Source organism: Haliotis rufescens, unplaced genomic scaffold, assembly GCF_023055435.1.
Source record: "Haliotis rufescens isolate VD_foot unplaced genomic scaffold, xgHalRufe1.0.p SCAF_13, whole genome shotgun sequence".
Lineage (NCBI taxonomy): Eukaryota > Metazoa > Mollusca > Gastropoda > Lepetellida > Haliotidae > Haliotis > Haliotis rufescens.
This window is the reverse complement of record NW_025963813.1, coordinates 19,566,800-19,585,838: the sequence shown is the minus strand read 5'-3', so window position 1 is coordinate 19,585,838 and position 19,039 is coordinate 19,566,800. Positions and strand designations below refer to the sequence as shown.

The 19,039-nt window shown below is 41.2% G+C and overlaps 1 protein-coding gene across 1 annotated transcript in view; it reads right to left on the bottom strand.

The window, feature by feature from the left end:
* The window catches only part of LOC124132266, a 39,161-nt gene extending 37,056 nt beyond the window's left edge, over positions 1 to 2,105 (bottom strand). The window contains exon 1 of the mRNA XM_046496110.2: positions 1,930 to 2,105. Coding sequence (XP_046352066.2) covers positions 1,930 to 1,984 — 55 coding nt within the window. The 5' untranslated portion in view covers positions 1,985 to 2,105. The remainder of the gene's footprint in view (positions 1 to 1,929) is intronic.
* Between the last annotated feature and the right edge of the window lie 16,934 nt (positions 2,106 to 19,039).

The following is a 19,039-nucleotide window of genomic DNA, read 5'->3' as shown; positions in this document are numbered from 1 at the left end:
GAAACGCTTCGACAAGGCCATTGGCAAGTTATGGAGAGGCGAAGTAGACACGAAACTAGTAAAGAAATGTTTCAGATGTTCCTATGTAGTTAATTTGAAAGATTCGATTTTCAAGAAACTGGGTCAAGGATGTTCAGTCTGACAATAATCCTAATCGGGAACAAGTAGAAGAAAATCGTCAGCTTAGTAATGTTTTCGGAGTCAAGGTGTTCCCAGGGTGAAACTGTTGGCTAACTTGCTGAAGGTATAAACATATCTGTTTTAACATACGGTGCCTGGTAAATTTATCTACACATGCACTACAAAAATAATAAGCACATCGTCTTATTTTCAAACTTGAAAGAGATATATATTACTGGATGCATTAAGTGATATTCCGCGTTAGCTTGAGCCAACTGTGCATGTTTTTGACAATAAAATATATCACGTCCCTGAGGTAAATAGAAAGTGATGGCGGATTCTGGCAACGTGCAGTGTATTTGAGCGGCGTGCACCGATCAGTGGGTTGCCCCATACATGTCTTCACTGACACGGGTCACAGCCGGTCTTCTGCATTAGCTATCTACCAGATCGCATCTCTCATTACATCTGTTTTAAGTGCTGAAGTGGAGGTGTCGGTAACGTACTCTATATTGCTGCAGTCAACACACAACGCGGAATGCTCGCATTGTTTGGCGGGAAACCAAATGAGAAGGGTGTCTCGACCTGTTATTGAATACAAATGTGAATCAAGTCGGCTTGTATGAACTCGAAACAATTCCTGGATGGGTTATTTACACGAACACTGCAGTAAACAGAGAAACGCCAGCTGAGGTAAAATGATCCAAACTGACAGGGGTGGTAATTACATTGAAGATATTAGGTAATTGGGTCACATATCCTCGACACGAATGCTTCTAAAGGGTTCGGGTTCAAACAAATGTGGATCAGAACAGCCCGTTTCATAATTCTGAATCATAGAATCACATACGTTTACTACTACTACGTATATACAATACGTCTTTGGTTTAACCTACATGTTTATGTCAAAATGTGTAACATGAACTTTAAAATATCACTAATGCGGTTGTCTACACACCAGAGGCCATAAAATAGATAATATTGCCATTTATCTTCTCTGCATTTGATAACTAACGCGTAACATACGACAGATTATCTCCTTTCTGTGTATTCAATGTTGATAAAATATTGTCAACAAGAGCGCTGACAGTTTGGGGATTTCATAACACATACACAATGCGTCCATGTCTAGTAATCAATCTATCAATGAATAGCATAAAAATGTTAACTTGTCACACTGTCTCGTCACTAGTGTAATCTACCCAATGATCAAACTCAACACTGACAACCCGATAGTTTTCGCGGAAGAATGGAGTGTTTCACATCGTGCGTCAACAACATCTCGCCACCCGACTTTGTATATATTACATGGACTGTAACATTCAATACAAGCGCTGTCTTTTCAAAGTCCAACACACACGATACAAACAGCGATATGTTTGGGAGTGGCTTGTTGCGGCGCTGAGATACAGCCACCTCACAAAATACACTCCCCCGAAATATAAACATTGCGATCTTCTAGACGCCTGTTCACAAAGTATGTCAGTGGCCTAGGGTAGGAAGATACTTGATAGCCCTTAACTTGACACATCTCAAGGAGCTGGTGGGTTCCTTTTAAGAAATTGATTTTATATTATGTTCTGTTAGTGAAAGTTTTAAAGTGATAGAATTGGTAATAATTCATGAACACAGCGTGGAAGAGTCGATACACCGTGGCATTATTCCCGAGCGCGTTGTAACGGGGATATACTCCCTTCGGCAGCGTTAACTGTAGGGTGACTGCGATATAAGGGCTATCACAGCTGAGCGATATGACCCCAAACTATCGCCAAAATTGCATGTAACCTTGAAAGAATATGAAAAGATTACCTTCTGCTCCAAGAATTAGAATCCCAGCTAACACGATGTAAATATTCACACCCATACCGCTGGAAATCTACAAATGAGTAGCCTCCCGTCTGCTCATAAAAATTTGTGAACTGTAAACTTCCCGTTTGTTTGGGTCTGGTCTAAACACGACACGCAGTTGGAGCACACCCGACCCGGTAGCAGTTACCTCCCTTGCGTAATACCATGGTGAAGGTATTCCCTCAACTACTTGAGTTACTCAAGCTTCGGGCAAGTCCACTGCTTTTCATTGGTCCTCGGGAGCGAGCGTGGCTATTTTTAGGCGGAGGGGATGAAAGCTGGTCTCTCACATTGACACTCGTTGGTACAGAGTTCGAGATGAGGTTAATAAAAATTACTGACATACTAATTCATGGATGTCCGTCAAATACCCTGACATCCCGAGGGATAACTAGCGCACGACATAATAATGCATGGCTTTATTAAATGTTCTGTTGAATTCGCGTGTCATGTTACAATGCAAATTAGATTGCAAATAACTGACGCTCTCTGACGAGACAGAATTCTTAGATAAACGGAAGAGTGTAAAAGACGCAGAGCTTTAAATCCTGATTTCTTTCATTTTTCACAATCATGTAATCTAATTCTTCTTCTTTACAGGTATTTCTAATTTCCAAAACATAATTACCTTTCTTCGTGTGCATTTCCCACGTGTGTGGAATTTTCACTAATTGCTTGTTTGAAATGGTCCTTAGTGTTATTCAAAATAAAGTTTAATAAATTTCAGAAGTTTTCTCATCAAGCGCGATTCCTTGTATTTCATCGTGTTCCATCATGTGGTCAGAAGGCGTACATATGGGAAAATATGTTGCAGGGACATCACTTGTTTCTGTTCCATAATTTTGAGATGCAGACCACAATAAACCATACGATTGAACACTAGTTCAAGTGTTTCCCCCCAGGGGAGCGCCTTGCTCACCGTACTGGCGAGTATTGATCAGGCCACACGGGCATCGTACGATGTCGGATGTTTCCGTGAGTGGTGTGACCGCGGACGCGCGGAATGTCGCGCTCTGCTGTGCACGACGGATTGCGCGGTAATGTTGAGATGAGTGAGTGAGCCATTGAATGCTTGTTTTGTTAGTGGAAGTTAACACAGTTCAAGCTATTCCAGTATGAGACAGGCAACCAGTGGTTGATGAAATGAGCATCGATCCACGTCGTTGAGGTACGATGACACATTATCAGCCTGATCCTCGTAACTCACATGTAGAACACAGTATATGACCCGTCTACATACAGTGTAACCACAATAACTGAACGTTATCAAGACATTCATATATCATTATCTATAGTTCTAGACCAGTACTATATATAGTATAAGTTCAGATATGAGATTACCCATTCATTCTCACGAATGAGGTGCATTTGATGTCCCAGACCTATAAAGGAAAATAACCGTGAAGATCTGGGGTAGAATAGGTCTTCAACATACCATGCTTGCCGTAACAGGCGACTAAAGGGAACCGGTGGCCAGGCTCGTTGATGCATGTCATCGTATCCCAATTTGCTTAGATCGATGTCCATGATGTCAATCACTGGATTGTCTGGTCCTGACTCGATTACTTACAGACCAACGTCATATAGCTTGAATATTGCTGAGTGCGGCGTTAAACAACATACAAACAGAATAAAGGAAAAAGATGATATATGTAAGATATTCAAATGTTTCTTATAAATTGTATAGATACAGATGGACTGAATGACACCGACATCAATACAGCGTAGCTAACTGTAAAGTACCTTTTTCAATAAGCAAAACGATACCTAAGTTACCTGTCTCACTAGACCAATAAAGACGCAGGGGAAACATGCTACAACAAGTTTAAAAAAATATGGCACTGCTTCATAATGTGTGCTTGATGTCTGGAATGATGTTCGAAGAGATGGAGTGAGTGAGTGAGAGGGGTTTAACGCCGCTTTTAACAGTATTCCAGTCATATCACGGCGTGTCAGCTTAATGTGGGAGGGAAGCCCGAAGTGATGCAGGTCTTAGACGTTTACCACTTCGGTGAAACCCACGAGCACGGGTATGGTGCTGACAAACCTAGAAACATAATCGGGGCGAACCGGGATTCGAACCCACAATCATAGGTTTCTGGCGTGCCCAAGGAAACTCTGCACAGCAAATCGCTGCGCCTTAGACGACTAGGCCACCCGTGCCCCCCCCCCCCCCCCCCCCCCCCAAGAGATGGAGCACGGGTGGAGCTTCACCAAGAAGACCACCAATGTCGGGATACACACGTTACCATAGTGAAAATAGTTGTGTGGATAAAACACTATCGTTGACAGTCGGGTTTAATGTGGCCTAATGTCCCAGTCTCGTACCTTGTTATGACGTCAGCGTTACGATTGTCTTGGTGAATACTTTGTGCAGCTTTTCATCTATTAGAGTCGTATAAAACCAGAGACACCTACGTTAACCAGAGTTTAAGGTGGTTGTGAATTTGAATATGAAATTGACATGGATCGCAAACCAGGTGGTATTAATCATTACTTATTTGTGAACTTGTTCAATTTATGGTAAGTAGGTAATTAGGTGAAGGTGAAGGACATCTGTACTCTGATGTACGTCACAAACATAAATGGTGCTGCTGAAAGTGTCAAATTGACCTTTTGAAGTAAAGTCGCAGGCCACATGAATTGTCTTTTCTATTTTTACCATTTGGACATCTTAATTATACCTCTTTAGTGAGAATGAGTGTACTAGTGCGGTGTCTGTTGAAACTATGTTGTCATATCGCCTTAAACAATGCTGATTACATTACATCGATATTTTAAGGTTTTATTTTAAAAATATCGACACGATTTCTCCGTTTGACATCGTGTTCAAGATTAATTTTAAGTTTGCTAATTAGTACTCGTTGAGCGTGTTATGTAATTTATAAAGTTATAGAAAGCGAATTGTTTGATAGTGTGAATTGCCCCCCTGGCCCGTGCGACTTAGTTGCGGCTTATTTATTGGCTTTTAGGTGGTGACATCCACTTAGTCCGGATACCATTCAACTTCAGTATAACGCGTGTCAATGAGCCGTCAATCAGCGTGGCATTTGCCGTGACGTCAGTCCGACGGGACAATCAATATCAGTGTATAGCATTGCTTTAAACACAAATGTGCTTATCGTCCTATCACAGTACAGGAGTGAGTTATAAAATTATTCTTGTGGTTTTTAATTTTCCTGTTCTGTTGTCACACCAAATATTCTGGAGCAAATGAGTTTGTTTGTTTGTTTGTTTGTTTGTGTGTGTGTTTGTTTGTTTGTTTGTTTGTTTTAACGCCACAGTAAGCTGTACTCCAGCTATATGGCGGCGGTCTTCAAATTGTCGAGCCTGGACAATCCAGTGATTGATATCATGTGCGCAATTGGAATACGATTACATGCATCAACCAAGTCAGACCACCCGATCCCGCTAGTCGCTTCTTATGCATCTTCCCGAGGCAAGGGAGTTAACTGACTATAAAAGTCCAGTTTCCAACCTTGCTGAACGAGGCTGAAATTTTCAGGCTCGATCGTAGCGCATACAGTGGCCACTCCATGTACCTTCTATTGGCTAATCAGATTCCATCTTTCATATCACTTGCATTTGCTTCAAACAAAATGGCGGCACCCAGTCAGGGCGATCTGCTCGATAATCAATATATATATATATATATATATATATATATATATATATATATATATATATATATATATATATATATATATATATATTGTAATAAAACGGGCCTTACCCTACGAAGTGCATCAAATCACGTGAGCATGAAAGAATTTGCAAAATATCTGTCGACCCCCAGTTGGCGGTACACATGCTTTGCAAATCCCGCAGTGGACAGAAATCTGCACGTTGAAATCCATGTTGTTTACGTACCGGAATTCTAGTTCGTTACAAGCATAGTCGCCTTTTACGACAAGCATGGGTTGCTGAAGACCTATTCTACCCCGGGTGGAGCAAGTGAGTGAGTGAGTTGAGTTAACGCCGCTAAACAGTATGTCAATTTTATAACGGCGTGTCAGGTTGATGAGGGAGGACACCAAGAAGTGACATTTGTTACATTTGACCACTCTAAATGGCATTGTGTGTTCATCTATTAAAATTATCGAATTTGGGCAAGACAAACACGTGATTGAAATTATGAACAACGTCTCTCGCCGCCCGGGCACGAGCACACGTAATCGACCGACTGATTAAGTTTCCTCGTACGAAAACCATATATTACCTTGGACCTTTCCTAAACAAATCCACACGGGGCATTCGAATATGCAGTGCTTCGAAAATGTTACGCCGTTCTGATAGATAATCATACAGCTGTCATTTCACACGAACTGATGTATCATCAACGTGAGGATTGGGGGCTCTGCAATTGACTGTGAAGAGTTGCAATCCAATGATCGTGAGTTCGAATCTCAAATTCAAACTGATTATGGTTCTTGGTTTGTCAGCACAATACACCTATCTGAACACCATCGGCTATTTCCGGTGAAAAGTGACGCAACGGGGCGAGGTTGGCCGAAAGCACAATACCCCATTCGTGACCAACTCGTCCCGTTTCGGGACAAGCCGAATGTAGACTTGTGCCCCCCTCGAAGGCATATGAACACGAGAACTGCTTCAAACAAGAACGATAACACTTATTCTACCTGCGTCTTATAGTAATTTTAATGTAGGGGACCTACACAAGCGCAACGAGACAGAGCGATCGGTATGGCCAATATGGGGGCTACTCAACGTCAGATAGCCAGAACCTTCAACTGCTCCCAGACCACCATCAGCAAGTTGATAATCCGCTACCAACAGACAGGACAGACTCAAGACCGGCCAAGATCGGGAAGACCGAGAGTGACAACACCGGCCGAAGACCGCTACATCCGGCAGATTCACCTCCGAAACAGATGTGTGACGGCGACGTCAACGGCGGCAACAACACTAGGGCATGCCATCAGCAGACGAACAGTCCTTCGACGACTTCGTACGGCTGGTAAACGAGCCTACCGACCCTTCCGTGGAATGGCCTGGACCCGTCTACACCGTCAACGCAGACTGCAATGGCACGAACTGTATTTCGGTGGCAGCGACGTGACTGGGCGAGAGTGCTCTTTACAGATGAAAGTCGGTTCTGTCTGTTCAGGAACGATGGCAGAGTTCGAGCTTTTTGACGAAAGGGAGAGCGACCGGCGCCAAACTGCATTTCACCCGTTTGGAGGTGGAGGCGTCATGGTATATTGCAGTGTGTATCTGTGAGGTGCTATATATAAACCATACTGCAGTGTGTATATGTGAGATGCTATATATATTACATACTGCAGTGTGTATATGTGAGGTGCTATATATATCACATATTGCAGTGTGTATATGTGAGGTGCTATATACAACACATATTGCAGTGTGTATCTGTGAGGTGCTATATATATCAAATACTGCAGTGTGTATATGTGAGGTGCTATATATATCACACACTGCAGTGTGTATATGTGAGGTGCTATATATATCACATACTGCAATGTGTATATGTGAGGTGCTATATACAACACGTATTGCAGTGTGTATCTGTGATGTGCTATATATATCACATACTGCAGTGTGTATATGTGAGGTGCTATACATATCACATACTGCAGTGTGTATCTGTGAGGTGCTGTATACATCACATATTGCAGTATGTATCTGTAAGGTGATACATATATCACATATTGCAGTTTGTATATGTAAGGTGCTGTATACATCACATATTACAGTGTGTATCTGTGACCTGCTATAGACATCACATATTACAGTGTGTATCTGTGAGGTGCTATATACATCACATATTACAGTGTGTATCTGTGAGGTTCTGTATACATCACATATTACAGTGTGTATCTGTGAGGTGCTATATACATCACATATTACAGTGTGTATCTGTGAGGTTCTGTATACATCACATATTGCAGTGTGTATCTGTAAGGTGATACATATATCACATATTGCAGTATGTATCTGTCAGGTGCTATATACATCCCACACTCCAGTGTGTATATGTGAGGTGCTATATACATCACACACTGCAGTGTGTATATGTGAGGTGCTATATATATATCATACTGCAATGTGTATATGTGAGGTGCTATATACATCACATATTGCAGTGTGTATCTGTAAGGTGATACATATATCACATATTGCAGTATGTATCTGTCAGGTGCTATATACATCACATATTGCAGTATGTATATCTGTGAGCTGCTATATACATCACATACTGCAGTGTGTATCTGTGAGGTGCTACATACATCACATATTGCAATGTATATCTGTGAGCTGCTATCTATATACATCACATATTGCAGTGTGTGTCTGTGAGCTGCTATCTATATACATCACATAATGCAGTGTGTATCTGTGAGGTGCTATATACATCACATAATGCAGTGTGTATCTGTGAGATGCTGTATGCATCACATATTACAGTGTGTATCTGTGAGATGCTATATACATCACATAATGCAGTGTGTATCTGTGAGGTGCTGTATGCATCACATATTACAGTGTGTATCTGTGAGGTGCTGTATGCATCACATATTACAGTGTGTATCTGTGAGATGCTGTATACATCACATATTGCAGAGTGTATATGTGAGGTGCCACATACATCACATATTTCAGTGTGTATATGTGAGATGCCATATACATCACATATTTCAGTGTGTATATGTGAGATGCCATATACATCACACATTGCAGTGTGTATCTGTGAGGTGCTGTATACATCACATATTGCAGTATGTATCTGTGAGGTGCTATCTATATACATCACATATTGCAGTGTGTGTATGTGAGGTGCTGTATATATCACATATTGCAGTCTGATCTGTGAGGTGCTATATATTTCTCATACTGCAATGTGTATCTTTGAGGTGCTATATACATCACATATTGCAGTGCGTATCTTTGAGGTGGTATATATACATCACATACTGCTGTATGTATCTGTGAGATGCTATATACATCACCTATTGCAGTGTGTATCTTTGAAGTGCTATATATATATCACATACTGCAGTGAGTATCTGTGAGGTTCTTTATATATCACATACTGCAGTGTGTATATTTGAGGTGCTTTATATATCACATATTGCAGTGTGTATATGTGAGGTGCTATATATATCTCATACTGCAGTGTGTATCTTTGAGGTGCTATATACATCACATATTGCAGTGTGTATCTTTTGAGGTGCTATATATATATATATATATATATATATATATATATATATATATATATATATATCACATACTGCAGTGTGTATATGTGAGGTGCTATATACATCACATACTGCAGTGTGTATATGTGGGGTGCTATATATGTCACATATTGCAGTGTGTATCTGTGAGCTGCCATATACATCACATATTGCAGTGTGTATATGTGAGGTGCTATATATATCTCATACTGCAGTGTGTATCTTTGAGGTGCTATATACATCACATATTGCAGTGTGTATCTTTGAGGTGCTATATACATCTCATACTGAAGTGTGTATCTGTGAGGTGCTATCTATATACATCACATATTGCAGTGTGTATCTGTGACCTGCCATATACATCACATACTGCAGTGTGTTTCTGTAAGGTGCTATATACATCACATATTGCAGTGTGTATCTGTGAGGCGCTATCTATATATATATCACATATTGCAGTGTGTATCTGTGAGGTGCTATATATATCACATACTGCAGTGTGTATCTGTGACCTGCCATATACATCACATATTGCAGTGTGTATCTGTGAGGTGCTATATATACATCACATAGTGCAGTGTGTGTCTGTGAGGTGCTGTATACATCACATATTGCAGTGTGTATCTGTGAGGTGCTATATACATCACATACTACAGTGTGTATCTGTGAGGTGCTATTTACATCACATATTGCAGTGTGTATCACTGATGTGCTATATATATCACATCCTGCAGTGTGTATCTGTGAGGTGCTATATATATCACATACTACAGTGTGTATATGTGAGGTGCTATATATATCACATATTGTAGTGTGTATCTGTGAGGTGCTATATATATCTCATACTGCAATGTGTATCTTTGAAGTGCTATATATATATCACATCCTGCAGTGTGTATATTTGAGGTGCTATATATGTCACATATTGCAGTGTGTATCTGTGAGCTGCCATATACATCACATATTGCAGTGTGTATCTGTGAGGTGCTATATATATCTCATACTGCAGTGTGTATCTTTGAGGTGCTATATACATCACATATTGCAGTGTGTATCTTTAAGGTGCTATATATATCACATACTGCAGTGTGTATATGTGAGGTGCTGTATGCATCACATACTGCAATGTGTATCTTTGAGGCGCTATCTATATAAATCACATATTGCAGTGTGTATCTGTGAGGTGCTATATACATCTCATACTGCAATGTGTATCTGTGACTTGCTATCAATATACATCACATATTGCAGTGTGTATCTGTGACCTGCCATATACATCACATACTGCAGTGTGTATCTGTGAGGTGCTATCTATATACATCACATATTGCAGTGTGTATCAGTGACCTGCCATATACATCACATATTGCAGTGTGTATCAGTGACCTGCCATATACATCACATATTGCAGTGTGTGTCTGTGACCTGCCATATACATCACATATTGCAGTGTGTGTCTGTGACCTGCCAAATACATCACATATTGCAGTGTGTGTCTGTGACCTGCCATATACATCACATATTGCAGTGTGTGTCTGTGACCTGCCAAATACATCACATACTGCAGTGTGTATCTGTGACCTGCCATATACATCACATGCTGCTGTATGTACTTACTTACTTACTTACTTTGGAGATTTAACGTGCGCTTTCCGACTGATGCGTATTTCGCACACGGTGCTGTATGTATCTGTGAGGGGCTTTATATATCACATATTGCAGTGTGTATATTTGAGGTGCTAAATCCGGTATAATTGGCTTCCTGTATAATTGGCTTCCTGTATAATTGGCTTCCTGATTAACTGGCTTCCTCATCGTGTGTTCTATGTCCATCACGTTCTTACATTATTATCCGCCTGTTGTTATTTTCCAACCAACCCCTGATAATCCCTCCCATGTATGATAATTGTTTTTACTGTTAATCCTTAACCTGCCATATATATTCGGTAGCATGTTCATTATTCAGTCTTTCTTGACAACGCTATTAATATCTATACCGAAACGTCGCCTTTACAGCATAATAAAGACGTTGCTACATAAACGTTTTGCCTACTTTGTTTCAAAAGAGGCGTTAAATACCAACTTTCTAACTCAAAGGGAGGAATGGGAAACGTATGAGGACGGACTGAGCCACGTGTGTTATCACAATTCACACAGTGTACTTTCATTACGAACACGTTGACCTTGAGTAAACCCGATTAAAACAAATTTGTTACAACTTCCCGGGGTGTGTATTTTTAAACACAGCAGCACTTTGATATAGAATACCTCTATCCTTTCATGAATATCCTGTGAAATTATGTGGACGTGCCCCGTCACGTGTGGTATAATGCCATGAAGTAACACCCATGTAGACCCGTCTATAGAGCGGAACAAGGCCATGAAGTAACACCCATGTAGACCCGTCTATAGAGCGGAACAAGGCCATGAAGTAACACCCATGTAGACCCGTCTATAGAGCGGAACAAGGCCATGAAGTAACACCCACGTAGACCCGTCTATAGAGCCGAATAAGGCCATGAAGTAACACCCATGTAGACCCGTCTATAGAGTGGAACAAGGCCATGAAGTAACACCCATGTAGACCCGTCTATAGAGCGGAACAAGGCCATGAAGTAACACCCACGTAGACCCGTCTATAGAGCCGAATAAGGCCATGAAGTAACACCCATGTAGACCCGTCTATAGAGCAGAAGAAGGTCATGAAGTAACACCCATGTAGACCCGTCTATAGAGCGGAACAAGGCCATGAAGTAACACCCACGTAGACCCGTCTATAGAGCGGAACAAGGCCATGAAGTAACACCCACGTAGACCCGTCTATAGAGCGGAATAAGGCCATGAAGTAACACCCATGTAGACCTGTCTGTACTGTGGTACAAGGCCATGAAGTAACACCTATGAAGACCTGTCTGTACTGTGGTACAAGGCCATGAAGTAACACCCATGTATGCATGTCTGTACTGTTGTAAAAAGCCATGACGTAACACCAATGTAGACCTGTCTATACTGTGGTACAAGGCCATCAAGTAATACCCACGTAGACCTGTCTATACTGTGGTACAAGGCCATGAAGTAACACCCATGTAGACCTGTCTATATTGTAGTACAAGGCCATGAAGTAACACCCATGTAGACCTGTCTATATTGTGGTACAAGGCCATAAAGTGACACCCATGTAGACCTGTCTAAACTGTTGTACAAGGCCATGAAGTAACCCCCATGTAGACCTGTCTATATTGTAGTATAGGGCTATGAAGTAACACCCATGTAGACCTGTCTATATCGTAGTACAAGGCCATGAAGTTATACCCATGTAGACCTGTCTGTACTGTGGTACAAGAATAGGAAGTCACACCCATGTAGATCCGTCTATATTGTAGTACAAGGCCATGAAGTAACACCCATGCAGACCTGTCTATACTGTGGTACAAGGCCATGAAGTAACACCCATGTAGACCTGTCTATATTGTAGTACAAGGCCATGAAGTTATACCCATGTAGACCTGTATGTACTGTGGTACAAGAATAGGAAGTCACACCCATGTAGACCTGTCTATATTGTAGTACAAGGCCATGAAGTAACACCCATGTAGACCTGTCTATATTGTGGTACAAGGCCATGAAGTAACACCAATGTAGACCTGTCTGTACTGTGGTACAAGGCCATGAAGTCACACCCATGTAGACCTGTCTGTAATGTTGGACAAGTCTTTGAAGTAGCACCCATGAAGACCTGTCTGTACTGTGGTACAAGACCATGAAGTAACACCCATGTAGGTCTGTCTGTACTGTGGTAAGAGGCCTTAAAGTAACACCCATGTATGCATCTCTGTGCTCTGGTACAAGGCTATGAAGTAACACCTATGAAGACATGTCTGTACTGTGGTACAAGGCCATGTAGTAGCACCCATATTGACCTGTCTGTAATGTTGTACAAGGCCACGAAGTAACACCCATGTAGGCCTGTCTATACTGTTGTACAAGGCCATGAAGTAACACCCATGTAGACCTGTCTGTATTGTAGTACAAGTCCATGAAGTAACACCCATGTATGCATGTCTATACTGTGGTACAAGACCATGAAGTAACACCCATGTATGCATGTCTATACTGTGGTACAAGTCCATGAAGTAACACCCATGTATGCATGTCTATATTGTAGTACAAGGCCATGAAGTAACACCCATGTATGCATGTCTATACTGGGGTACAAGACCATGAAGTAACACCCATGTATGCATGTCTATATTGTAGTACAAGTCCATGAAGTAACACCCATGTATGCATGTCTATATTGTAGTACAAGGCCATGAAGTAACACCAATGTATGCGTGTCTATATTGTAGTACAAGGCCATGAAGTAACACCCATGTATGCATGTCTATACTGTGGTACAAGACCATGAAGTAACACCCATGTATGCATGTCTATATTGTGGTACAAGACCATGAAGTAACACCCATGTATACATGTCTATATTGTGGTACAAGACCATGAAGTAACACCCATGTATGCATGTTTATACTGTGGTACAAGTCCATGAAGTAACACACATGTAGACCTGTCTGCAGTTCACAAGAGAGGTCTGAATCTGGAGAGAAAGCGGTGCGGTCATTATGGGCGCATTTGAGACTTTCATTGTGATATCCTAGTGGTCAGATGAAGCATTATTAATCAGTAGTATATCAATGTAAACTGTGTCTAGTTGATGACCATATGCGGCAGTCACGTGAGACCTCGAGCTGCTTTTCTGTAGCGCTTCAAAAGAACTAATCTGTATGAGCCGAATATCGTGTCATTAAAACGAAATCCATTGATTCATGTAGCGTCATACTTGAAAGATTGTTTGTGCAGCCGCTACACGATATCAAGTTTTGGCCCCACCGTCTGCCACATGACTAATAGCCAAAGCGAGTATTCGTTTAAATCTTCATTGAAGCTACCAGCCAACAATGTTATACAATTCATGAGTTAAGGTTTCGAATCTTGGCTTATATTTACTAAAATAAGAAAATCCTGACAACACTTTAAGTCCTGTCTGTACTGATTCAAACTAGCAAATACATATACACCACCACAGACACAGTTGATTGCAGGTGATACATCCCAATCGACATAACCACTCGTTGATTGCACTCTGTAAGCACGCCTCTACGTGGCGAATTGCACCTCCTTATAACTAGACGATTAGGTCAAAATTACAAGAAACTTAAATACGCAAACACTTGTACAAGCTTACACATTTATGCATTTTTTCTCCCAAACGATACATAGTTGATTGTCAAAAACGTTTTAACTGTCCTCGAAATGATGTTTTCAATAAAGCGACTGATACCAAGAATCGCTTCAACATATCCACTCACATATGTTGACGTGCGTATTGTCTGTTCCTGTTGTCACTGATATATCTTCAATGACTTCCTGAGTGCGGCCACAATTTCATCTATGACGCCCGACACTCTTGACCCATGGCAGCATTGGCCCGCACATGCCCCGGGACACAGTCACGCCACGCCAACCAAGCGTACAAGCTGAAATATACGCTCGTATTGATGACTAAATCGTGAACATAAAACACGAATATACACCGTTTACACATTCAGTAAACTAATATAGGGTAGAATCAGATTTATTGATTTAACGCGTCAATTAGATATTTCTGCAACATCACAGTCTCTGGAGGTTACAATACGAAATACACATGTAGGAAGCACCATAGATGTTGTTTGTTTATTTGTTGTTTAACGCCGTACTAAGCAATATTCCAGCTATATGACAGCGTTCTGTAAAATAATCAAGTCTTGACCAGACAATCCAGTGATTGACATCATGAGCGACGATCTACGCAATTGGGGTACGATGACATGCATCAACCAAGTCAGCGAGCCTGACCACTCGATCCCTTTAAGTCGCCTCTTACGACAAGCATGGGTTCCTGAAGACCAATTGTAATCCGGTTCTTCAAGTGTCGGCAGCACAGATGAAGGATGACTTACACACATGAACACATATTGAAACACAGGGGAGGTAATCACTATCAACCATGTAGAGTGAGTGAGTATGGTTTTACGCCGCTCTTAGCAATATTCCAACAATATCACGGCGGGGGACACCATAAATGGGCTTCGCAGATTGTTCCCATGTGGGGAATCGAACCCGGGTCTTCGGCGTGACGAGTGAACGCTTTAACCACTGGGCTACCCCACCGTCCCAAACCATGTAGAGTACCGGGCATAAGTTGGTATGCACTCAAGTTTGATGGTTGTTAAAAATGAAACAAACTAGAAATGGTTATTCCATGGTGATGTATTGGATACGGGTGTCATAGTTATGTTTTGGACCTTGTTGTTTGTAGTGTTTCGGCCACCGTTTTCAGCCTAGTTACGTTTCCGTCCTTAAGTGGCATTTAGAAGGTGGTTCGATGAACAAGGGAGATAGTTCTATGAATATACAACGTCTTTATTACAATGAATGCTGCGTTACTTGATAACGGTGTTTGTATATTCACCGAAATGCCACATTCCTTGTAATATCGAAGTTGTATATCGATAGAACTATCTCCCTTGAATAGTACCAGCTTGATACCGTTTGTAACTTGTGGGTCAAATCCAATTTTTAAGTCTATTTCACGGCAGTTGTTTTTGGATATGGTATACGTTTAAATGGGTCATCGTGTTGAAGTGAAACATACTAAACTTATGTGTAGGTAAATAATCATTTGACTATGCTATTGTGCCAAAGTGAGTGAGTGAGTGAGTGGGGTTTTCACCGTTCTTAAAACGATTCCGTCAATATTATGTCTTCACACATTGTACGCATATGAGGAATCCGGGCTTTGGCGAGACGAGCGGACGCTCAACCACAAGGCTACCCTAATGCCTCGGAAACAAAAGTAAGTAAATATCGTAGCAGTGTTTTAGACACGGACAACACCCCAACAGCCGAAAGCACACTGCTGAATTATTACTACATACACGGAACTGGCGGCAGTGAGTCAGTCTTGGAAGGCCCTCCCATATACAGTTTGTCATTTGTGCGGTGGTTGTGTAGATGCTGGTTTGACTAGGATGCGGATGCCGTGATCCCTCACTCTGACGATGTGAGCCAGATATTGAACCATTCTGTACAGTCACATATGCCACAATGGCCTCACATCATTAATTCACTTCGCGGAAACAAGATGTAATCCCTTAAGTCGCGACTGTACAGGCAAAGCAATTAGAGGTCATCAGTTATGAGGACACTTATCTCAATTACACCAGCGAAGCTACACAGGATATCAGGAGATGGCCATTAACTTGACTGTACAGCCGAACGCTTAAGTACGTATTTAGTACGGTAATGCTATTTACCCAACAACTGACTAAACAACTGTTATATGTACTTTACCTTCTGTTCATTCTATCCAACGTCATACGTAGGTATTTTAGTATATATTGTGCATACACACATGAAAGCAACAAAACCAACATGCACACATTTAAGATAGTTTGCAGCCTAATTTGTAAGAATTAATCCTAAACGAGAGGTCTCCGTTTATACATCCGCTATAGATCTCATAAAGCTCCGCACTGCAATGCCACTTGTCCATACTTGTCATACACTGGCACATGGCTGCAATTTCATGGCTCGTGGCTGCGCAAGTTTCTCCATGACTGTATGTGGCCGTATGACCACTTAAAAAAACACCTTTGCATGATACAACACATCCTTTTTGCCTTTGTTTATTCGAGGAGGGGTGGGGACATAACACGGTGGAGTATATAGGGGTATACATACACGTATATCTATTCTACACAAAATAGCTTCAGGCTTGTAGCCGCTACCAGGACACACGAATCAACGTAACCATGCCGAACGACCAGTGGCCGTCGTCGTTTGGGCTAATGTTTGTAATTAATATTTCGGATATAAAGAATTGATATTAATCGTCAATTGCATTGGAGTGTGTCGACTTTAAGAAACAAGAGTGGCATTCCCTGCTCATGGTTTCCGTGCTCATCAGATAAGGACAATATAACAATCTCCCCTCCTTGGCTGTGGTGCATATTCGCCTTTGTTTGAGAAAGTTCGCACCTAACAATGCGGTGATTGGTGATATGGGACCCTACCGTTGTTGGACAAGAGGGAGTTTATCACGATTGTATAGGCATTTATGTAATCCAGACCCTGATCGGTTAGCGAGTAGAATGCGCATTTGTAGCAATAATTATCTGTAGCAAAGTAACGAACTTGGAATTAAAGACAAGTGCTAAGCTTTACGATCACGGCCTTGGGTAATTCAGAATTGTTGAAAACTATAATGTATCTTTGTTGTATCAGGGGTAAAACATAAGTACTCGTTAGATGCCAAACCCAATGGAATCAACCAGTGCCACAGAGTAACACGAGCACAGCGCGCAACGAACTGCGAGTTTACGCAACTTTTTGGCAATTTCTTGTATTTGTTTGTTTGGTGTTTTTTTTGTTTTTTTAACGCAGCACTCAACAATATTCTAGCTATATGGCAGCGGTCTGTAAATAATCGAGTCTGGAACAGACAATCAACAGAATGACATCATGAGCATCGCAATTTGAGTACGATGACATGCCTCAACAAAGACAGCGAGTCAGACCACCCGATCCCGTTAGTTGCCTCTTACGACAAGCATGGGTTGCTGAGACCTATTCTAACCCGGATCTTCACAGGTGTATTTCGTGTAGAGCACTATGCGACTGTAAAGTGTCTCGTCCCCATAGGAGGGCATTAGTTGTTTTAGATGTGATTCGGCAGCCCTAAATCTTTAAACTGGAAGAGAATGTTAGAACATAATTATTCCAATGTCCTTAACAGACTGATACGATTTATTTTATCCATTCCTGAAATGTGTATTTTATCCGCCAGAACCTGCTTTATAATATCCTAAGAAAAAAGTGTGAATATGTACAATGTTGTAGAAATTTTAAGCATATAAGATATGCTTATTTTATGCTGTACACTTTTCTTTTATTCAAACGAATATACATTTTATCGTAATTTAATGTGGAATGGCTCAATCCCCTCACTGCAAATGTGTTGTATTTATATGTGTGGAGACGACTCTAATAAAATAGCTGTCTGTCTGCAATGGATAAAGGCAAAAGTTAGAGACGCCTCACATGTTGTTGTGGTCCTAGGCGATATTTATTCCAACATAAAGTCAGCGTTCGTGTGCGTTGAGCATGCCATACATATAGTTCATCACAGTTTCATCGATACTTTAGACATTTATCCACGAGACAATTTAGACAAAAACAGATTTGTTAAATTGCGCATTGTGCACCGACCATATGGTGGACGTAATATACAATGAGCCTGGGGGTCACTGGACGGAAACCTACTTGACGCAGGGGGTGGTACGCTCAGCCCCGCTGTAGTACAGTACTAGCGCTTTGTCAGCTTCTTCCATCAGGGTTTGTATATCACGGTCAAGTATTACTAAGTATTGCGGTAAGGGGATTGAACGGAGTTGGTGAATGCACCATTATTGAATTGGTCGGTTGAATTGTACGTGTTCATGTATATTGATTGGTTTCCAGAGCAGGGTAGTTGCTTGCAAGGTACAATAGGATGTTTCTTTGTGAGCTATTTGTAAAGTATAGAGAAATGTAGGTTCGTCGACATTACACAGTGACAGATCTGAGATACATTTCTACTGACAGCGTAAATCTTATTGTTAAAATATTTAGTGATAATCACCCAATCCGTGTTAAAGATGTCGCTTTTGCAATAAGTTTAGTTTAGCTAATAGCCTCCGCTTGACATTCATACCAGGTCGACATGACAACGCCCTTACAGGCTTTCCCATATTTTCAAATTACAGGTAATC